The following is a 24,373-nucleotide window of genomic DNA, read 5'->3' on the forward strand; positions in this document are numbered from 1 at the left end:
TTTTTTTTTGTTAGAGGTCTAACGCTCGAGGGTGGTTGTATATAGTTATGTATTTTATCTTATTATTATTACTACTGTATTGTGTGTTACTGCATAGAAGTTCGAAAGAAGAAGTTTTGTGAGTTCGTTAACAAGGTAGAGTTGGGAAAGGAGTACCTATTAAAACTTCGAGTGGAAAAATCTGTTTAAGAAGGGTCCTAACTCCTTGTATTTCATCACGTTTTCCTTTCTTTGTTTAACACCCAAACTACATCGAAGAGAAAAGCCATATGTAAGCAAATTCTATTATTTATATCATAAACTATTGTATTGTAAACGATGTATACGCTTTCCTGGCCTACTTTCTGCGAAATAAGGCACTCCAATTCAATTCAGTTAACAAAACCTTTGTATCCAAAAACCATGAACGCATATGACACACGAAAAGAGACACATTCGCAGAAGCTTAAGAAAATCACCATATTTCCAACTGTTCTAGCGTAGCGAACCAAATATCGTCCCATATTTCCCCGTAGCATTCAAAGGAATTGTTTCATCCGTCATATTTTCCAGCCCAAGCGGCATGTAGGGGCTCAACGGTATACACGCAGCCATTCGGGAGCCATTCGAATCGAATGGAGTTTGCCGGCTGTTTCGCGGTTTACGAGCCCCCCAAGGTAATGACTTCTTCCGCCTAATTAGTTTATATAATAACTGCTACTGCTACGTATTTATATGTACATTCTCTTGTAGGATGGTGCAGGTATGATAGGAGAAAATATTGAACTTCAGTAATTTATATGCATGTACATATAGGGCTCGCTAAATATACTATGGTCGTTTTATGATGGAACTGTGACGCGATGTAACCCCAGATGAGGGTTACTTCCTAAAATCAAACCACATTAATTGCCGTCAGTGTAAATACGAATTCGCGCATATGATCTCGAAAGCAACTTAGCAAACCATTACGACATTTTCTAGGCTAGTATTGTTCTAGTCATTTACGAGACAAGAGTTATTGTGCCACTGGAGATAAGGCGAAAGGTAGATGAACTTTTCTTCACAACGGTCTGTTCATTTACAGTGGAAAACGACTCCTTTTGCTCCAGCCAGGTCGTTTTCTTACGCTATTTGGCTTTTGGGTCGCTTTCCAGTGTGCTTGGGTTCGCCGGTCTGCGTAATCGTAGGTCGACACATTTTCAGCCTTACATTGTTTGTTGCATATTGGTGATGTGCTTAATATAGCCGCTTTGCAAGGTAGCTACGCGATGCATATTCGTCCTCGGTGAATTCTACACGCCCGCTCCGCGTTGTCTTCACTGGCCTCTTGTTCAGTGTACCGCATATAAAATGGCCTGTTTCTTTTTTTAGCTGCTTTGCGCGTCTTCATTAGGATAGCCCGCGTAGTCCAATGAGTAAACGAAAGAGAACGACGTGTCTAGTAGCGAATGCATGGCAAGCGTGGGCACACTTACTGCAAAGAATTGCAGCTGTCTTAGATAGGCTATTTAACTAACTTAGAAATAAAATTTGCGTACAATATTCACTTGAGATTGAATGCTCTGGAACGCTTGAGCGTGCTATGACGTTGCCTCTGTAGAGCAACGAATTACAAAGGTATGATGAAAGTATTAAATAGCAAGTCCTATCAGCTTTTTTGTACGCCTATTGATCTATTTAATTAGTACATAGCACATTAAAAACGGTTCAACTCGTCTCAACACTAGACGTCTTGCTTAATTCCTTATTGCAGAAACACTTCTTCAGAGAACGGTGCTATTTGTCAACTAGACTATGACCTCTTTTCGTTGCTACTCGTTCCTCGCTGATCCGTTCTATACGATATATATATTCTATACTATCGATATTTCTAACTAATATAAATGCGGTTCAGATCAGTGCGGTCTATTCAGTCGTTTGTTTAGCGGCGATAAGTTCATTCGAGCGATCCCCTGATGGCTGGCAAAATTGTAAATAATTGTATTAAAACTCTGAGTAAAAAAAAAAAACATTTGACTTCCATAGCTGGTTAAATATTTCTGGCTCACTGGTGTCCTGCTTTGTCGTATTATGCCTAATGCTGTTTTGTAGTTGTACGTAAATGTGTCGGCATGAACTTTGCGATGTGTAGCAAATGAGCCTTTCGTAATGAACGTTTCGGCTCGACCTAATAATATAAATGAGTACATTTGTCCTTTCGAAGCAGAGAAGGACAAAGCGAGCGGGAAAGAAGTAGATGCAACTAATGGATTTGTGGTGGTAGCGATTAATATCGGCTCTATTGCAGCGAGTAAATTTGACTCAATTCGAGACAGAAATGCTCCGCCATAACCGGCACTTGGGCTTCCTGAGCAAAAAACGCAGATAAATTAGTCGAAAGTCAAAGTGTAACCTACAGAGCACCTTGCAGCAAATTAGTAATGATATAGATTGGATTTTACATGGAAAAATCTACGTTGTTAGAAAACAGCGGTCGACTACTTGACAATATCATATTTATATTTGTCGAAATACAGAAGGTTTCATGCTTGCAATAAGAAGGTACCAGCATAAAACGTACGCAGATTTCACTTTCAAGTTTGCCCCGAAGAAGTTTGAGGTATAGCTCAGAATTTAAAATTTAATTTTCGTGAAAACTCATATGGCGCCTTGACAACTGAGTCTGATATGTACCAAGCCGATCCCTCAATCAGTCAATCCGAAGGTTAAACAGTCTTTTCTGTTCAAGTCGAGGCCAATACATCTTCATGTTTATGAAGTATTTAGAAGGTTTCCTCTTTTTATAAATTAAGCGACCCTTGTTCCATAGCCCTTGCCGTTTCGTCACTATTTAGTGGGGTATTAAACTTACTAGCTAAACTAGATTCCACTCGAAATTTCGTTTACTGGATGCAACACGGTAAGCAGACCTAATACCAACAAGACTATATATAAATCAAGAATATTAGGATTTCGCTTCAAATAATCTCCATTAAAGCTATATGCGATTGTCGCTCTGATGTCATCCATAGGTCACCTTGGTCGAAAGTAGAATTCGCATAGAGCCCCGGCCAACCAGCGTGGCTCTCTACGAACATTGGTTCTCCCGGTCTCCTATAATTGGAAGTGGCTTCTTTTACTTACCCCCATCATGTACGTTCTTCTATTGCCGCTGAGTTTGGGCTTTCTAATGGAAAACACGAACTGTGCCGCTTCTCTGTTGTCTGTCTGTAATAAACGGGCTTCTTTCCCATTCTTACGCGCAACTCTAAAGCAGCTCTCCCCTGTTGATGTTTTGTTGGACCTTTAACAGAGCGGTTGTTGCAGGACGTGATTGTGCAATTGCAGCACGGCACAATAATCCTGAGAAGCTTCTAGGTCCGTATGCTGATATACAACAACTTCTTCGTTCGTCGTAAAAGGCCATAGCGGACCTTTGTTAGACGGTGATTTACTACATCTTTTTTTTTTTTCGATGTTGTCTTCTACAAAGAAGCAATGGCTTGCTTTTAGTTATTTCTGCCTTTGGTGTGTGTTTCGGAAGACAAAAACACATCAGCTTACTGACTAGTTACCTGTAAATGAAAACATGTTGGAAAAGCAAGAATGTATGACTTTCCAAAGGATCGAATTAGATATCAGACACTATCGAAGATTATAAAAACCTTCACAGGGTGGATTATTCCTATTCTACTCGTCTTGCAGGCACCAAGTAACTTTAGAGTGAATAAGTTAAAGATGTACATTTCGTATATAGAAAAGGATTGAAATGGATACACTGTTGCGTCTTGTATGGTATATATAAACTTTATTCGTTCTTTTCATTTGCGACCACTAAACAATGACCACTTCGGAAGTTTCGCTCTGTACAGTGGGTATTACAGATTATAAAATATAGAGTTGTGCTAGTGCGCTACCCATTTTCTAGATGATCCATTCTATTGTTGCTGTTTGTATTAATTGCGTACTTATCATTGTACTGTTTTATCATGAAGATCCTCCGTTCAAGAGAGGTGGTCTGAATCTTCCATAGCACCGACGTACAATTTTGCTTGCCATTCTTTAATCTGTGCATACGAATAATGGTAAAGAATCCTCTTTGTTCACGTGAATTTACTATACCAATATATGATTATGTTGCTTTTATTCATTCTACAAACGTTACTGGCCGACAAACGTTTTACCTCACCGAGGCATAGAACTCGGTATATTGAATTGTTTTAATATCGGAAAAAAATTAGTGTTTTATAGTGTTCAGTGAAAGCTCTCCATCTCATACACAGGTTGCTGTTTTCAACTTTATATTTGCTATGTAAATTCCTATACCTAGCCATTTTTTGAAAGTTCGTATATTTTTAGGTATTTTTTAAAGGTTTATACCTCAGAAACTATAGTTGGGCTAATTCCAAGAAAGTGGTTATTAATGAATTGCTTCAACGCTCACCCGATCACGCCTCTCTTCAAGATGTTTTTAAGAATACTAGAAATTTTTCATTGAATAAATTACTTTAATAATTCAATTAATTTCGTCAAGTAAAAAAAAAATCATTTGCTCAGTGAAGGTACTATTATAACATGCGTGCCATTGCCCGTAGAGATCATTTTTAGTTAGTTAAAATAGCTAACCGCAAGTATTTTAATAGGCGTCATTTCCGTGGTAATAGGTAATGCACGTGTTTATTTACATAGTACTATATTTCTATGTATGTGTGTTTAAATATTCACCCTAACCCTCGTTGTTTCCAACACGCGGCTGTTGTTCCAGACAACGAAAATGATTTTCAAGAGGTCGTACACCTATCCGCCACACGTACCCAAAGTGCTTTAAGCATAAATGGCCAGATGCACTCGGTTTCCTGGTCGTTAAATTTGCTATTTTGTATTATTTTATTATATAAGCATTGCTCTCCACGACTAGAAGCACGTAAACTCGTCAAGATCGGAGCTTTATATATATTATGTACAATGGATACATTATAAACATTCCAATCTTTTGAGATCCGGAATAGTATACACGTAGTGTAGTTACAGTATTTATCACAATTAACTGGAACGCCGTACAGCGTAGCGGGGTTTCTCTCGCAAGCTATTCTAATAATCAACACGTCTGTTACAAGGTCAGCTTATGCACGTAGGGGGATCAATTTGATAGAAATTAACAAGGTTTTGAAATAGCACGACGAATTTCGGCAGTGTCTTACGCTGGCGAGAAACTACTGAAGAAACATAGACTATGGAGGAGGTCGGCCCTTCCCCTGGGATGCTATCTGTTTATCAAACGCATTTGGTAAATTCTTGAAGGCAAGCTAGAATCTAAGTTACGTAAGATGCATACAAACATAGACATAAGGAACAAAGTAAAGATGCTTAGATTCATATATAACCGATATGCGTATATTGCCAATCAGGTGGGCCAAATAGCGATATTGCTCATTAATCGGATAATAGCCAAAACATAAATTCTAATTGCTGATCAAGCGTTTCTCCCTCAAAACTCTTTATTCACCCTGATTCCTTCGTACGTTTAGGAAGTCTGAAGATCGGCCTATTCAGCCGTACTTTAAACGTGCGTTATATTTCTAGATGGTGCGTTTACGTGAACTCCTGTTGGGGTAACTATGGCCGGAGAGTTGTACGGCGGATAAATGCTGTTAGTCACGCCTACGGGAAGATGCTGCAAACTGCCATTCATCTGATTAGATGTGGCGGAATTAGTTGCTAAAGACGCGCGGCCTCGGAGAGGATCCATTAAGTTACAGAGGGCGTGGCTAGTCGAATGAACGGTCTCGTCGAGGTGTCCTGATTGTAGAGTTAGAACTGAGGGCTGTTCATTGCGTTGTTTGGCCCCCTGCACTTTGTCGTAGTGCTCGAGCAATATATCAGCAGGCCAATGGTTGACTGGTGAGAGACCTGCCTGTTGTTGAGATGTCATAGGATTCATTAAAGCTGGGACACCATTTGAATTACTGACTGCAAAAGAGTGATCAATGCCTACTGTTGTGTTGTTGAAGTCCATGCTTGGGCTGAGCGGCAAACTTCGTGACCCAGATGTCATTGGACTAATATCTTCTTTCACTATGGATGAAGGCGTTAAGAGAGGACTCATGTTATTTCCTTCTGAGTTCTTCGGCATCGTTCCAGTGTTGTATGTGTCAATGTTCACACCGTTACTTTTATCGTCTTTCGTGGCCTTTTTCACCTTGTCCAAAAGTGGATCTCGTCGTCGGCGAGCAAAAACAACCATAATGACGCAGATTCCAAGGACAAGTACGATGAGTGGCACCGTAACTATTAGCGCGAATTGATTTGGGAGGAAACGAGTTCCGTCCCGCTGGCCAAACAGTCCCTGGTCAGATGCAAAGGCAAAACCGCCCTTGGCATCACCATAGCCTCTAGAGCCACCATGATCTTGAGAACCACCAAGACCCCAAATTGAGGGTATGGTAACCGCTGCAGGTGGCATTGCTGAAATCATAGCAACATTCGACACAGCTGAGGTTACTCCATACGTGTTGTTTACTTTCAGAGCAAAGTACTGCGGCAGCAGGATATCATTAGGCAGCTCGAAATAGACTTGTTCGAGGGTGCCCGCCTCTTTTGGCAACAAAAGGCCGTCGTCGAACTCCCAGTAATCGATCTCATGACCGCTCTCAGCGAAGTGTGCTATCGCTTCGTCATGACTGTCGAATCGTTTCAGAATATAGGAAGCTGCCCGTCCATGATCTCGTACGTTGCCAGATGCAGTCCATCGCAGCGAGATTCTTCCAGATCCTCCAGGACTGGACTGAAGGTAAGCGACGTGCAGGTCAGCAACACGAGCGGGCATCGTCCATGAAGCCGAATAAGTTTTGTCATCTTGCTGGTTACCAAGTGCCACACTCGTTACGAAAAACGACCCGAAGTCAACGCGACGAGAGAACCTTCGAGTCGCATTCTGAGCGGTCCGCATCACCATACTGCCGCAGCATGCCGTATGAGGAATGACGTCATCTAAAAGTAGTAATAGTAGACCATCATAAATATATCAAGAAGGTGACTTTATAACATGTTCTTTAATTAATTTTATCGTAAGAATTTTTTGTGCAAAACAACACAACTTGCCCTTGAACGCAGCTTTGCGAACGCTAGATTCAAATATCGCAAGAATCATTTTTATCTTGCTATTCTTGCGAAATGTGTGTTTTAAACCTGGATGTTTGGAGCAGATTTTTCTGTCAAAGGTGATTTTTTTAGCTTGACAGATCTATTTATAATTATTAGAAGTGATATCAGCTGCTTACCTCGGAGAAGAGACAGCAGACCTTATCGAAAATAGAAAATATCAATAAGAGGAAAATTTCCGACCTATAAGTAGCAAAGCTTTATTAAGGCGTTCTAAACCCGGAACCAGGTCGTCCAAGATTGTTGTTAACTAATATCAATTTAGTGCGATTAATTCGTACCTGGTACAGCTGTGCTTCTTAGGACAGTAGCACTTCCTTCACTTTTGGCTTCAACGATCAGGCGATGTCGACCGACTTTCGTGATACCTTCAACGTATCTGGAATAGATTCCATCATCCTTGGTGATATCGGGATCTCCGGCTCCATTATCTTTAAGCTCAACCCGTACTTCTGTTTCGGTTTCGTCCGACACTGGGGTAATTCTGGCCACTACTGTCACATCCACAACGGGTCGGCTTCCTTTGCTAACTTTCGCATAGACGACAAGGCCTTTATCCCAAAGGGTGACCTGTGCACATTATCAATGTACTTATTTTTGTTTTTAAAAGTGACTCATCGCGATGATAACCAACATAATTCAAGTCGTTTGAAAAAATCCAAAAAAAGAATCCACTATAACATATTTTCTATTTAAGCGATGCATGTATTATTTTTCCGGCAGTTTTTAGTCATTTAAGTATAACTATGTTATACTAACATGTTGATGTTTTTTTTTGCTAATCATTATTTATTTTTATTGATTTCTCCAACAATAAACATGTTTCGAAGCGTACCAGAGCAGTGAACGAAAGATAGTAGAAGAAGTCATTAGCAGCGTTTTACTTACGTTGTAGCTTCGTTGTGAAATCCAGACATCGACAATGATGGGCTCATTGTTTTCGTCCGTGGTAGGCTTCGCGGCGGCACTCACTATGATGGGCTGTCTTGTATCCCGGCGGGTTTTGGCCTCGAGTCGCCAACGTCCAACGGCGGGTTCGGGGATCTTAAACTCATAATACCAAAACTGTGCGTTGGTCGAAACGAACTTATAATCTTTAGGACTGTAGACTTTCTTTCCGTTGGCCGCGTGACCTGCTGGAGCGTACAAAACGATGTCCTTCGGAGACACGGTCCAGGGTCTATCTGATCCGTAATCGTGACCAATCAAACGAACCCGCAGTTCGGCATTGAGAGTGGGATCAATATCGAACTGAAATACCATCTCATTCTGCTCTTTTCCGTAAAACTCTGCCTGTCCAACGCAACTAAAGCTATCGTAATGCGCTGCCGAGGTATCTAAATATGTAAACGCATAAAGCGCGTCGTAAAGTTCCTGCAACGCACTGACGGTAACCGTGTCGTCTATAGGTGTATTGTTTACAGTCTTAATCCGTCCATTTGTTCTAGACACAAATTCGTCGAGTATATTGTTCACAGGCTGTGCGACACTTAAAGTAGACTTGGGCTTTGTTACTGCAGTCGTCATAACGTCAGTCTGAGAAGCAGGGGCAACTGCAAGGGCAGTAGCAGTGGTAGGGGTTTGGCGGTTAGCGTCTGGATCCCTAGACGTTGAGGCGAAGCTCCGTGATGGGAAAATAATCGCATCTACTCGCACTCCCTGGGCATTGTAGCTGTGTCGTAGAAGGCTGCTGAAATTTTCGCTGCAATGGCCATCTCCAATGACCAGAACACGTTTGGTGAAAGTGTTGTGAGCAACACGTTCAGTGATTTCCGATGTATCGTTGAGGGCCATGAGAGCTATGCGCAATCCGTCTTCAAGAGTTGAATTCACATGATTTCCATTTTCCACCTCTGCATTAAGCAGGAGCAACGCGTCAACCGCGTTGCGAACACCTTCATCGCTTGCGGCAGCTCTCCGTAAGGCGATTTCACTTGCGACAGCGCCGTACGTCACTAGAGCGATCTGCATATCGCCTGGAGCCTCACTGCGTAAAAACTGATTCAGTGCTCGAAGGATGTAATTGCGACGGTTCTGACCGGCAGCGAAGGAACGAGAGAAAAAGAGATTAAAATGTGCACGTTTGGCACAAATCTCTGATAGTCAAAAAACGTTACAGGGCTTATAATTTAAAATGAGATGAATAACTAGCTCCCGTGGGATTTCTCTAAAAATGTAGACACTGAGAAGCTCACTGTAAAATCTACATTTTATTAGATATGTTATTTTAGCTCATTTTTTGAATAAACACCATTTAAGTTAATAGTTTAGTTGATAATTGATATAGCTGACTAATCTCTTTAAAAATGGGCACAATCTAGTATGTAGAACCCATAGGTGTCGCCCCGGGTTACGTTGTTTACTAAAATTGTATAGACAACGCGTTTTGCTCAGTGTAATTTAAGTACACCAAAACGACGTAAAATAGTATAGCCCACTTACGTGTTGCATTGTCAACTCGGTTATTTGAACAACAAAAGCGACTACTTGAGCCTGTTCCTGGACAAACACGAACCGCGTACGACCCAGGAGTCCGCTAAAATAAAATTACATAAAACTAAAGTTTCATTTAAGACGAAATACGTAGCAATTTTGATCTTTTCATACATACGCTAGAACCAGCGTTAGTAATATGAGTTATCTACTTTACTACAAAATCTTAAATTACTTGTATGTCCTGCCGAAGAAGTCAAGATGTTGCTCAACGATATCGTTAGTGGATCGTCCCTCACACATAACATTTTGTTTTGTCGGCAGTGCATGATCATGGGGTCGTGGGCCTCCACAAAAATGAGTGGCCGACGGTAGACCGCTCATGATCGACGCTTCGACAATATCCCGTTCAGCAGAAAATACCGGAATACAGTCTGGATCTAAAGGCAGGCCATTCGTCAAATTGATCGTAGCATTGCATGACATTCCCTTGCCGTTCCTGTAATAACAAATATATGAGTCAGTGTGGTAGCGTGCACAACTGAAAGAGTGTCCAGGGTCACAATTTTTGTTGCGAATATAAATGTGTACCTTCATCTTACTAACAATGACGGTCCATGGCATGTAAACAGCAGGAAAGTTACTATATAATTTCATCGTGGGATTATACGGCCTCTAGAACAATAAGAGTAAAAATGATATTAATAGTAATGATTATTATTATTATGACCTGGTAACCACATTCAAAAGAAAGAAAATCTCGAAGCAGAAAATATCGATCAACTCACACATTTCCTGCTTCTTTTACATTCTCACGTGCACATACATACATGGAAACACGTACACAAACACTTGCACACAAAACACATACGAGTGTAGCAATGCACATCCTTCTTTCTGCTGTATCCGCTAAAATAGTGTAGTAAGGGAAGGGAAGAGAAAAAAGAGTTAAAGGGAGAATGGAAAAAACGAAAGTGAAAAAAACGGCCAAGAGTTAGTTCCTTGCTTCACCCTCCCTTCCTCTGCGCCTTAGCCGTCTTCTACCCCATCGAGTCGCAAAAGTCCCCCGGGCCTTGTTGTGTAGTAAGTGATAGTGCACGCCCGGAGGGCTCTACGTGAGCGCCATGCTGATAAGTATAATAACGGCTTAGGCGAGATAAGAAGCAGCAAGTGCTTCTGCAACGGCCGCAGCGGCGGTGCCGGCAGCATCAACGACGGTGTTCGGCTCCAACGCCATCAAGTGGAACAATACCTCTATCTCCGCCCTTCATCGTCGGTGTTGGTTCCTTTTTTTCTTTTTTTTTTTTTGCACTCACCATTCCGAGCCACCACTGGTCTCAGAGCAAAAGCGGACCAAGATCCTAGACCTAGCCAGACACAGATATATACACATACACGCAGAGGCTATGCCAAGCGAGAGAGAAAAACAGTGTCGGAGCTAGAGGGTAACCAGGCAGGGGATCGCTTTTGCGCGCGAACGAAAGGAACTCAACGCCGCGCAGAAAACATCCGCAGGCTCTAGTCCTGCAGAAGAAGAGGCCCAATACAAAGGCAAGGGCACGCAGCGGACAGTCTAGACTAGCTGAGGAGCGAGCAAAAGAAAAGCGAAGCCGAAGCGTCGCCGACGCACCGGTGCACAGTCAAGGGAACGCAAACGTTTCTTCGAAGAAAATAGAAGACGAAGAACGAAAGCAAATAATAGCTAGATAAAGTCCCTTGGGGGTCGCCTGCGAAATATAAACACTCGATAGCTATTCTCTCTAGTTTTCACCCGATGCCTATTCCTTCTCTCTGTCTTGTATGAAAGGAGACTATTGCCGCGGCGAGGCTGCTACTATTACAACTACGACTGTCAGGGGCTAACAAGGCGGTGGGACCTAGCCGGCCAAGTTCTGGGGCTTTGTCAGTTCCGAGCTGACAGGACTTGCTGGGTTACAGAGCAGTGCTAGTGGTTGGACTAGAGGAAAGCGGGGAAGTAGCAGTTGTAGGAAGCGGACTTCGAAAAGGTCGGATGGACAGTGAGCAGTGGTAGGGCTACGGTGGAAAAGCTGTAATAATGGGTTAAGCCACAGTTGAAGTTTGAGCCTTTGACTTGACGTCGACCCAGCCACAAGATCCGGCTGGAGACCGAAGCCGTTTGCTTGTCCCTCATCCGAATTCAACCGAAAACAAGAACGGGTTGGCTTTGGAAAAACGAGTTGCGAAAAGAAGAAGGTTCAAGGTTGCAATGGAAGAGCAGGACCACTTTTGTTGTTTTCTCTCTTCTGTTTTACTGTTGCCTTCTAAATCTTTTGTTCCTGTCTCCCACTCTGTAGACGCTCGGTCCACGTTGTATTTCCAGGATAGCATTGTATATATATGTGCATAGTTGGACCCAAGAATCGTTCCCCGAACGCTCGTTGCGTCCATCCCGCCCGTGCTTCCCTTTGCCGAAACCCGCAGGCATACTCTCCTGTGACTCGTTGTGTCATCTAATGCCATTTTCTACTCATTTTGTCTGCTTCTGATTCGTCCTTGCCCTCCCGCAGTTTTTATTTTTTTCGATAATTTACTCCTTCCTTATTTTCGTTGTCTTCTATCTGTGGTTGTCACTTCTTGCTACCGCCGTCATAGTTGTAGTTCTCTCCGCACTTCTCTCATTTCAGTATTTTGTGCCTTGCGCTGTCGCTCGCCGGCTAAAAAGTTACGGACGCGCTTTTGCATCCCCTAAAAAGCTTTGACGGAGCACAGTATTAGCGCTAGCTGTTACGGTGCCTGATATTATTACCACTGAACCGAGTCTTTCACGTTTCTTTTCACGTCGTTTGTCCTAAAAACGATGAGCACTATAAGAACAGGAGGCTTCTCTCCTCTGAAATTATCGCTAATGTACCTAAACCGCAATTAGCTTAGGGTTTATGTTGCAATTAGGTCCGCTATGCAGCCTAACTAACGAAATCAATTTTAATTGGAATTTAGTCGGTGGTCCTAGGTGAATCTGGTTTCGCGGAAGTAGGCAGTCTTTAATCGATCGAAGGTGCAAAATAAGTACCAAAAAAGGACAAGGAGAAAAGGCAGGAGGAATGCAAGAAATAATGGGAGGAGTTGGTAATGAAGTAATTGATAAATTATGGTCGATTTGGACAGGTTTAGTGTGTGTGCGTATGTGTCTTTTTCAAATACAGATGGATATACTGGCGCGGGCTATGCTTTAATAACGAACTAATATCGAATTATTAGATACAAGCTTTGCTAACTGCCCAGACACCGTTGCTAGTCGTTCTGGCTGCTTATAGTTGAAATGAAGGTTTTTTGAGTTCCATGTTTAGCGCTGCTTACACTCTATTTCTAGCTGACAAAATCAAATGAGGCACATACTCAATAGCTGTCTCCTTTTATGCCAAATAAAATGAAAGGGTAGGTCTATCCTTTTATTGCTAGGTACATATGCTTAAATAATGTTTTCGATCAACGCTTCTATTGTAGATTTTGACATGTACGAAGTAGGCCGCAGGCAGACAAACGGCCAAAATACTTGAGCCTGGCGAAACACTAGTCAATTTATAGAACCTAGATTTAAGTAGTTTGTTTAACTAAGTGATTGTTTTTAAGCACGCCTGTATAATCCTTGTTTATTTATTATAGTTGGCCGTAGAGAAGACGTTCGTATAAACATATGAAAGGGATTAATATTCGGGAAACGTTATTAGTTATAAACACAAAAAGCTTAGAACGCAGCCTATCTGTGTTGAGCCAATTACTTACATCTTCTTCTATTATATATACAAAAGGCTGTGCTTGGTATGATATGATCGCCTCCGTTAACTGTTTCCCACCTTCTCAATTTGTGGCTATTATTTACACTGAATAAGCGACACGCGGCTTCCGTTGGCATCACCCTTTTTCATCCCTATCCATTTCTACTAAATAGCCCACGTTCTCGTGCCTTCCATCCCTCGACGATCATACTACTGTGCTTCCGTTCCAAGAAGATATCATTAACCGTGGGAGTTGAAGACTTGCGTCTCACGCATCCACCCTCTTGTTACTTTTGTTGTTGCTGCTCGAACTCTGACGCCTAATATAATAGATAATATCGCTTTCTAGAAACTATGTTTCTTCGTACACGATTCAGAGTAGCAGACAGAACAGATCCCTATGTTTCGAATTTTGAGTCTGGTGTCACCGGTCGGTCGAATACATCTATCGTGTACGAAACCTACGCCACCTACCCGATATCGTTCTCTTTAATATAATGGGTAGATAAACAAACCAAAAGAGATTGACTGACATTAACAGTCGGGCATCTTGATTCGATATGAATGAGGCCAGAAGGCCCGTCTCAATGATCAGTTGTGCAAGGAGAAAGCCATCATTAATTTTTGTGAGAAATAGAGACACAGTACGATTCGTTAATATATGTATATATATATATATATATATATATATATATATATGTACATATGAAAGAGTTCTCACGAGTAATCATTGTCGCACTCCTTTCGTCATGGTTTTAACTGGAAATACCAGAGTTATATTATGTTATTATATCAAATCGGTGGGTCAAGCAAACGGTAATTGAATCATCTGCTCGAAATGTATCAATCTAAACGATTTCAAAATGTATTTATTTACGGACAGCTTATGCCGAAATAATTAATTAACGACAAAGTTATCAGCACAAACAGATTTGCGGCAAAAAATAAGAAAGGTCTTAATAGCAGTTACATAAGGATCGCAATGTCGGCCCGATCGGAAACTAAAAGCGTTATTAACAACGTCATTGTAAACTATTTCTGGCGGCCCCATTAACATAAATTTTTCTATCACGAATCAAACTCCTTAGATCTTAAAAAACAGTTTTCCTTTAGCTGTTTGTTTGCACTGGCTGATGTCCTTTAGGTTCATGAAATGCCACATATATGTACTAGCCTTTTTACATAGTTTTCATTTTGTAAAATAACGAATTCTTTTGTAAATTTTCGAATAATCGGCGTATGTACTAGTACTGCGTACAATAGGAAACATGTAAATGGACGCTGAGGCACATTTGAGGTGAAAGATCCAGCTTCGCTGAGCTTATACCGCACTATGACAACAAAGGGTTGGGAGGCCAGGTAGGCATCGCATTAATCTAGACTTTGCAGATCTAGATCCGGTACACTCGCCTCTTAAGTGAGATTGCACGGACGACAGAGACACCAGATTTCTTCAAAAACAGTTGACAAACTTCTATTTTTGCGTCGCTTCTTAGGATCGTTTCGATGCACTGTATACAAAATACATAGATGTTGGAAATCTTTCAGCTGTGAATTGTACAAATGGCACCAGCCTGTCCAGCTATTTCATTTACTTAAATTCGCTGCATTAAATAATATTGTGCTTATTATTTTATCATGTAGTTAAACAAAATTAGCTATCTCTCATACCATATTATGCTAATGGGCCGATTCGCGTTGATAAGCAAATTAATAAATCATAGTAATTAAAAAAAATTGTAGTTGAAGAAGAAGGTCCTTTAAATGGGCACTAAGATCTACGGCGTGGGTCGGAAAGTCTACAGATTGTAAACGAACGAATAATTTCCATTTATTCTAAGAAACTTATTTTAGAATAAAAAAAAAGTCGTATCTATCGAGACCAAGAGTTGAATCAAGCCGTCGTACCACTTTTAATTTCAGGCTGTCACATTGTATTTTAAAGATATTTCGGTCTATTTCAGTGTCTGTTTAAAAACAGTTTACGGAACGATAAAACCAAAATTGACCTATCTTGTCTCCATCGATCGGTCAGACAATGTACATACCTATACAATACTGTGCTTAAGAAATCATCTCATTTAGAACAGCTTTTCAGACTTGTGACTTTACAAGAGGAATCGTTTAGCTCATAATCGAACATGGGATAAGTTTAGTGCAAGCAATTATCATTTGTAAATAGAACAGTTTACGGGTATGACGAGTGCTGACAGCCACTGGGTCTCTTTTTTATTTGTTCCACTTTAAACCTGTTAGTAAAAAAAACTCTGTCAAACACTGACCTAACCCACTTGTTGGGTATGCTGTAAGAGCTTTGGATAGCATCACCGTAAACAAGAGTCGCATAGCACCACTCAGTAGGGTAGCCAGCACCCTACATAAAGCATTGTACCGCTAAAAGTTGTAATAGTTAGTTCCGATTGCTGGTTTGCAGCATATTTGTTCAATGGCACATGCGATTCCACGATCAACTTAAGTCCAAATGAATAGCATAGCTCGAACTCATAGCACTAAACAGTCATATTTGTGTACTTTGCATTTCAGCTCTACATTACACCTATATATATCGAATGTATAACATAAACGGTCTTAAATTTAGCGGGTAACGTCTTTGCCTGCTAGGCTTGGTGGTCTAAATTCGAACTTGGGCATAGACAGACTTCGTTTCGTGCTGGGAGCCAGCCGGACGTAAAACTCGAAGCATAAACGTTATGTCAGGTCACGTGCTTAGCTTATTAAATTTTTGTATGCCAATAATAAATAACTTGGGACATCTGTGTCAGTACTGACAGTACATGAAGCGAATGTCCTGGACACGGCTCATCATTACTATATCCGAAAGAAGTTTGTAAAATTATATAATTGGCCTTTGTCGGTGCTGGCACGATTTTAAGGCTCAGTTGTATTAAAAACGAAAAAGGAGCTAGAAAAGAAAACAAAAAAGGCTCTTCAAGATAGAAAATGGCATAAGCCGATAGGCCTATAGAAAATATCTAGTCTAACATACGCCAAATTTCAAAGGTCTGTAAACAAACAAAGCTCTCTCATGTACAATCATATGCAATCTGCAGACGCACACTTCACTGCTTGACAAAAAGGAAAGAAAGCGACGCGCCTTTTCGAACATCTGCTTGTTGGTAGAAAAAAGTGTTGACACATCCATGAGCGCTTTTGTTGACTAATGAACACATTTCATCGAGGGATATTTTTAACTCGATCGAGGCGGCTATTTCTGAAATGCGGCCGACCATAGGGAGTACCCCAAGTAGATAGCTTACAGCGTAAGATAGTTTCCTTATGGCAGCTATACCTTGATTCGAGCCGCGAGGAGCTGAAAGTACGCGACGAGGCGTGAAACTTTAGGCAACAAAGAGCGGCGGAAATGCATGAGCTGATCGATCAAAACGATGAATGTTGCGCTTCCTCGCGAAGCTCGACAAGAAACTGTGGCTAGGAAAAGGCGTCGTCGCATTTCGCGTAAACATCGAACCATATTCGTGGATATTGTTGTTCTGTACCACAGAATAAAGATAGCATTGGGTAATTGGAGAATAATAGATAATGCTTAAAACAAAGTATAATCTAAATGGAAAGCACCGTGCTTTTTTATAGCCGAATGCCATCCCATTTTATTTTTTTTTACATTTACTTATTTTTTGTTAGGTGCTATGCAGTTGTTAGAAGAAAATTTCAATCGCCATAACATATATTTCACTCTCCTTTTCATATATGGCATATCTCTTGTTTATTTCAAGTGTAGCCTAAAAAAAATTCAATATAAATAAAGTGTATTATACCGGATACTTGCTGTATAACATCGTACGTTAGAAGATCCGAAGCCCAATCGGTTGGAAGCCCAAAAAAAAGTATTGACAGATTTCAGTTTACTATGCGTTCATCTAAAACGTAATTGTTATAACTAAAATCACCTGACAACCGACAGGATTAGGTTACAGCACTTGCGTTTTTATAGTGGCCAAAAAACAGAACAAAAACATTTTTGACACACACTTGACGTTTGTCTATCTAGGCTTACGTCAATGAACAGGTTGAACCTAGCTTTGTGGTGATACGGATCAAGTAACTCTATCTTACTTGCTTTTTCAATATAGAAATAGAAAAAAAAAAAGACATAAAATGGCCGCGAAAAAAGCGTAAAACAATCTTGCAAAGTGCTGTACTACAACACTTTGCAACACATTGATAATTGTCAAGAAATGGCTGCCTTGATCTTTCGAAAGCACAGTTTCGTCCGTAAGGCCGAGCAAAACTACTCACTTAACCTATCGTCTATAAATAAGGCGTACTGATATGCATAAACATATACGATCTGATTCGTATCGTTCGCAAATGAATAAGCCTTCAGTCGTCACAATGGCATGCATCGTCGTTGTTATTATTACCTTTATAAGGCAAGCATGCGTTGCGTGCACGGATGCACGCGTGCATACGTATTCGTATCCGTATTTTAATCATCCTAAACATATGGCACGCATTTTATGACAATGTGCTGCTATTAGCTATATGTTAAAGTTGAGCATGTGCAAGCAAACATCAGCCGTCGATAGAGATGGTCCTGGTTTTTGATTAGCTTGCTTCTGATCTTTACACAATGTGTAACAGTGCAACTGCTTGTTAGGCGACCTTCATATATTATGTACAGAACAACAATTTGCTTTATTATTAAGCGTACTGCGGCGTGCCACCTACGACGCATGATTGTACAAACAGTAGAGGCCTGTTTGGCCACAAGCAATATAATATCTGAGCGGAAAAATGCCACCACAGCATTCCTATGCGTTTTATAATGGAATATTTTACTTTTGTCGGTCACGTTTGTTAGGCTCCACCTTGTACCGACGTTATTTTAAGAGACACTGCAATGGCGTGTTCTCTTTTTAGTCGACGCAGATAAACAATAGACAGGTAAGCAATGTGTCACAAGTCGACATATTGCATCTGAATTCGTAGCTGAAAACGGAAAGTGCCTGTATCGGGAACTGCTGTGACCAGGCCTTGACTCGTTGCTTGCTTGGCCTCGGCTATCACGAAACAAGTCTACCCATCTATATATAGTGGCTTAATAACATCACGAGTCTTTGAGCTCTACCATATACAACTCGCCCGATTAACATCCATTACTATTTATCATCGTTACAGAAATATAGGTGCCTCTATACCTTTATTCACTTCAAAATAGCCGTAAAAATGTGATCGGTCTGTTTGATTTTGTTCTTGCGTGACACCGTGGTTAACGCGCAGGCCAATCACTATTGCGGCTATCGAGGATCAGCGATTGACCGCAAGTAATCGCGCTTAGCTCAGGCAGACGACCAATTCAATGATATCAACCTTAAGATAGGTTGATACCTATCATTGAATTGGTTGCTTGGGAAAAATTTGCAATCACAAAGATGGTTGTTGCTTCACACGATCATGAGCAAAGCTCACAGGTTCTAGTGCGCTATTTCGAGAACGATCGTGACTTGATCGCCTGAAACACGTTATCCGGTGAGGCACCGCTATCGTGTACGGTTTGCCCGACTGTATAGTGCTATACTATATTATCGATTACTAACCGGATGCCATTGCAGGTAAATCCAAGACTTGTTTTTGTCAATTAATCCAAGAGGACGACTGATTTTTACTTCAGCTCAATTAGAAATATTACAGTGCTAGGAAAGGTGAATCTTTAATATGAAATATGCCTAAGGACCAAGGAGAGACATTCTCAACTGTTCCGTTGCTTCCGTAACTTCATCTGCGATATAGAGTTTGCATCGATGCTAATCTCTTGGCCGCTTGACAGCGACAATTTCTATTGCTGCCTGAAAATAGTTTAGTATCGTGCACTGCTAATTAACTTGCCCAGATTACTATCCCACTAATGGATATCCTCTTGGCATCCTTTCACATCACCCTTATGATACGGTGGCATGTGATTTATTTTCTTATAAGCCATTTATTATTATGACATTACAATACTATTGCGGTTTCTACAAACCTGAACTGTGGCTTTACTGGCCGGTCGGTGCACACGTTGACTTCGACATCTTTGGGATCCTGGCTTCCGGGACGGAGCACATACAGGGGGTAAACAGGATCCCGTGGGAATCCATGTTCCTTGAACACTCCGTAGCGATATGCTGCCCACTCCCGCAGGAACACGTGATCTGCAGTGTTAATGTTTTCATAGTAACAGCAAGAGTCGTTGTAAAAATAGCAGTTTGCTTAATATTAAACCGTCAGAAAGAGGAACGGAGAGCGGTGAAGAACATGACTTCAACCATAGGACTTTGATTGATTCCAAGCTAATCTATAAAAGGGGCTATATTAGAGAGGGTTTACAGATCAAGGTGAGCCAGGATCGACCCAAAGAAAGATAACAAATATGGAATGATCACCCGTACGTATACTAGGCACGGCGTAATTATCAACATCATATTTAGATAATACTTACAAGGTTTGCCGTACTTGTCGTGACGATCGGGAGCATAGTCACTGCTGGCCGCGTATCCACGCAGGAAGGTGTCAGGAATAACGAGGTGCCTGCCCTGCACGCCACAACCTCCGTACTGAATGGCGAAGGGGTTCTCTCCGAAAACGGAGTCCTCACCGCGTTCAATAAGAATGTCGGCTTGATCCCATTGTTGCCAACTGGGTGCTTCCACTCGGGGAAGCGGCTGACGAGCCCAAGCGCCCTTGGAGGACCAAGACCGAGGAATCATGACCGTCACCTCACCGAGAAACACTCCTCGAACACGGAAAAGTTCGGATGAGGCATTCCTAAGTATCGCCTGAAAATCAGCGAGGCATATATTTATGTTGTAACGAATGGTTCGTGTAAATGGTTCTCTGCATGGCTCTTAATGTATCAGTAGTAACACTTAACCAGACTTAATGTTCTCAATGTGACATTGACAAATCAGTTATATCATCTAGAACGACTTGAAAGTGGCATGTCTAGAATGTTATATATGATTTAATAATGACAAAACAACATATTAATGACAATTTTAGATGACCTGTTGAATCGACAAGGTCTAACTGTTCTTGGTCTTCTTCTAACTCAACCTTGTCAAAACCGTAAGGTGAACAGTTCAATGACAACTGTCAAAAGTAGTCATAGATTTTCCTACATGTTATTTTTAGCTATACCCTCTATTCCTGAATAAGAGACAGATAAGAATAGAGCGCGCATCGCACATCTGCACGCCTATGTGCATTATCATATCGTATTATGTCTTGTAGAACTCATTGTGGCTTTACTCTTTAAAGTAAACATACTGTTTATGGCTTGCCTATAATACGCCAAAGTGGTGATGGCTAAAAGGTTTGCTTGTTAGACAACGCATCCGATCAAATCGGAAATATAGTAAGCTTCTTTGCGTTCTTCCAGCAGCGCCTTCGGTATCTAAAGCCCTATGCAGTCGATCTGTGACGTCTTGCTTGCGCACCAACAGGCCTTTCTTTTACTATAGTCTACCAAACTTTTTCCAGACTTCCTTTGCCAAATCACGATTATATATATATATATGTAATGTATATATATATATATATATATATATATATATATATATATATATATATATAAGAAAAATAAAGACTTATGTTATGAAAATCTGCTGTTATCTTCTTATATATTCGGTGTAATTTATATTTGAACATATGCATTGGTAAACATACTGACTAGGAGTAGCATCCGGAGAAGGCTCTTTAATAAATCTGCTATCGTCACCTCTATATACAACCCCTGGCTTGGCGTGATTCTACACGGCTACAACAGTAGTATAGATGTATACCACAGATTAGAGTAAAGCGAAGATGGACGGCCCCCTATACAGCAACATGCACACAAAAACCTATTCACCATGCATAAACACTGGACAAACATCTAGAAACAAACTGACTGCCTGTTCATTCCTGTTCTTGCTGCCTTTCTCACGAACGATCGCGTCCTTTGCTGATTTCGAAATTCTGTCAAGGAAAATACCTCTGCCTGGTTTCAGATGGCACCAACATTACTACCGCTGCCATCAGGCTCTATCGTTCTGTCCCTTGTATTTTCGTCTTCCATTCTATCCTATCATGGCTCGTTGTATCCTGCCTTTTCTTGACACATGTCACTCACTTTATGGCCTGCTGGCTGCAGGACAAATAAATAACTCACTTATGCTTCTCAAATTTCCCAGCCTAACGACACAGCCAATGCACAACACAACTGGGTACAGTTGGTCATGCTCAGTTGGGGCAAGCGATAGTAGTCAAGATGGGACAGGGGCCCGACACAATGCTTCGAGAGTATAACTGAAAAGAAATGGGCAAACGGATGCTCATTCGTATACTACAGGTGGATATATGCAGTCGATTTCAATGATTAATATATTTTGCATACGATATTTTCTGACAGCAGGTCGAAATAGATTAGATGACGAATAAAACAACCGAACAAATATCTCAGTATTTGGGCACATATCTCTTGTTGTCAAGTTCGACCCAGTTGGCAAGATTATGGTCTCATAGTATTTTGCTCCAAAATGTCAGCTATTAGTCATGAGGGCAATCTGTGATTAATTCTGCCTGCTACGCTATATGGCTCTAATCATTTTGACTATAACCATCTAAGAATGTATAAAGTAACATGTACATACATATACATATGTACCTGTATGAAGTAGGTAGTTTAAAATTAGCCTGAAATAAGTTTTCACTAAAATTACACCAGATAGATCAAATGAGGGTCGGACAAAAAATCAATTTTTTTTTCAAATCAAAAATGATTTTTGTAGTTCTTATAAAATAAAAATTATGAAGTTCAACAGGTTTTTTACGTGTAAGACGACTACGGTTGCCTAAAGCTTCGGCCCAAACAAATCATGGCTTTTCCGCACTGGCAAAAGAGATTTTTTTTTTATCTGTTAGTGTTCGCTCCCAGACTATGGACGGCAAAATAGTGAACGCTCTGAATGGCCCACGGATTCAATTGAACGCCATCTGCGTTCAATAAAAGGACCAAAAGTTTTGTAGATAGACCATGCTACTGCTACATGGACGACAAGAGGCAGTTTTTCTCCCTGTCTTTCAAATCTCCTGCCACATAAGTGGTTGATACGACAGAGTCATTCCTTTCAAAGGCTCAACGACCACCGAAAAATACAGCCAAGGTCGCCGTCTTTCACTTAGCATCTCTGGAGATCGAACGTAGAAAGGCAAAGCGCACTCAGAGGAATCTACGAGAAGATCTTACGATCGCTGCCGTCGACCCTAATCATCATGCCATGTCCGCAGTCTAATGTGAATATCACATTTAGCCTCGATATAGACCTGCTTTCGTTACGAACATTAGCCACAACTGGTATATGGCATTATGAGGAAGATCCGCTGATCGTAATACATAGCGTGGCCTAGAAGTACGTTCGTATCAAAGGATTTGCTAGGCAAATCAGAAGTCTATCTATGCTAGGTTCCAGAAAAATGTAAGCTATAGGTAGATAGTTTTGGTTGCATCTATTGCAATGTGCCCCAATGTTCCATATATAAGAGCGTTGTGAAGTCACCTCTAACTCACCAACTTACTTAATCGAAACGTAGCACCATCAGTAACGTAAAGTTACGTTGATGTGGTTTAGCTCCAAGACAGACGGGATCACCGAAAGTTATGCGTCACCAGCGATTCTCTATACTTGAAAAACAAAAAGTAGTCGACGAAATACGAAAGAGTGTCGTACAAAAAGGGGGCAGGGATCACGCGTTTTGCTCTGCGTTGTATGAATATACAATGTGTAGAGTAGCCCTAGTCTTCCTAACCCTTCAAACCATAGCGGGTTCATCAGCTGTAGCATTGGTCGTTGTGCCAGACAGAATCATCAGTAAGATGAAAGTTAACCAGCGATTGATTACACAGTATCGAACATTCGTTGTTTAGCGTTCTGTTGAAAAACGGTTGTCTGCAGCCGATGAAAGAAAATCAATTTGCAGCCATACACGTCAAGGCTGGACAGAACGTGTGCTTGCTAACGTTGAATCCAAATTTATGTATTCCCTTCTCTTCACAGGTCAACGGATGGATTGTTGGGAAAAATATATCCGAGCTTTACCGTTCGTCGAGGTGCTTCTTTATTCTATACGCAAGAAACAGTCACTACTCGGTAAATTAGGTCAGTGTTTGCAGTATGCAAATGATGATAATATCTCGTTTCGTAGCTTCATCCACATAGAATTTATGCTGTTCAGAGTAACAGATTCTATCGTTCATTTGGTGTTAGCAGCTATTTTTGAAACAGGCTTCTAGTGAAGATCTCTATTTGATCTTTCACTATTTTGTTTCAGTAAACATTGGAAAATGTATATAATTTAAGCTAATTATTTTAACCTACACCAACACGTGTTGCTTTTACCGAAATTGATCCAATTACTATGATTTGAACACGAAATCGAAAGACAGATCTTTTTCGTGTTGAGCTTTTCAACAGATCCAAATGAAATAGTTGAAGCAAAATTGTTGAGACTTCACGTACGCCCTACAAAAAAAATATGATGATGATGATGATTTTCGTAAGAATAAATATATACGAAATGGAATTGGCTTAATAATGGGGCATTTTGTAACTTTATAATAACTTGACACACGGTATCGCACTTTTACTTAGAGCATCTTTCACTAAGTGCATCACGGCCTAATAGAATAGAATAGAATATACAAGAGATCATTTAACGTAATCGCGTTTTTCAACTTCTTCTTTAATAAGTGTTAAGGTATAATTGATTACACACAGGGCATTTCCGCTGCAGACGTGAGATGTGCGGAAAAAGCGTGATGTTTTTCCGATTTTCTTTTCAATTTCTTCTATTTTTTTCGAACGAAACGCTAAACGAAATCGCTAACAACGATGTAGCATCATTTTTGTCACTTGCTAGATTGGAAAGAACTTATTAGGATTCGGTAGTTAAGTAAATACGTTTCGGCATTTACAGCTCCCTTTATTAGGAATGGCAAAACGAAGAGGTGGCGGCAGCAGCAGTCGAAAGTTGTCGGCTATATGTAGTATCAGTTCAAGGGAAAACACAGAATATCGGTGTTG

At 40.8% G+C, this 24,373-nt stretch overlaps 1 protein-coding gene across 1 annotated transcript in view; it reads right to left on the minus strand.

Annotated features, from left to right (window-relative positions):
* Window positions 1–3,747: 3,747 nt before the first annotated feature.
* LOC111271512 (calcium-activated chloride channel regulator 1) overlaps window positions 3,748–24,373 on the minus strand; it is a 32,522-nt gene continuing 11,896 nt past the window's right edge. Inside the window, exons 2-8 of the mRNA XM_022852355.2 lie at window positions 19,753–20,089; window positions 19,297–19,465; window positions 9,791–10,054; window positions 9,565–9,658; window positions 8,011–9,156; window positions 7,404–7,692; window positions 3,748–6,951 (exon numbers count right to left, since the gene is read on the minus strand). Coding sequence (XP_022708090.1) covers window positions 5,522–6,951; window positions 7,404–7,692; window positions 8,011–9,156; window positions 9,565–9,658; window positions 9,791–10,054; window positions 19,297–19,465; window positions 19,753–20,089 — 3,729 coding nt within the window. The 3' untranslated portion in view covers window positions 3,748–5,521. The remainder of the gene's footprint in view (window positions 6,952–7,403; window positions 7,693–8,010; window positions 9,157–9,564; window positions 9,659–9,790; window positions 10,055–19,296; window positions 19,466–19,752; window positions 20,090–24,373) is intronic.

Source organism: Varroa jacobsoni, unplaced genomic scaffold (genome assembly GCF_002532875.2).
Source record: "Varroa jacobsoni isolate VJ856 unplaced genomic scaffold, vjacob_1.0 contig00723, whole genome shotgun sequence".
In the NCBI taxonomy this organism is placed as follows: Eukaryota; Metazoa; Arthropoda; class Arachnida; order Mesostigmata; family Varroidae; genus Varroa; species Varroa jacobsoni.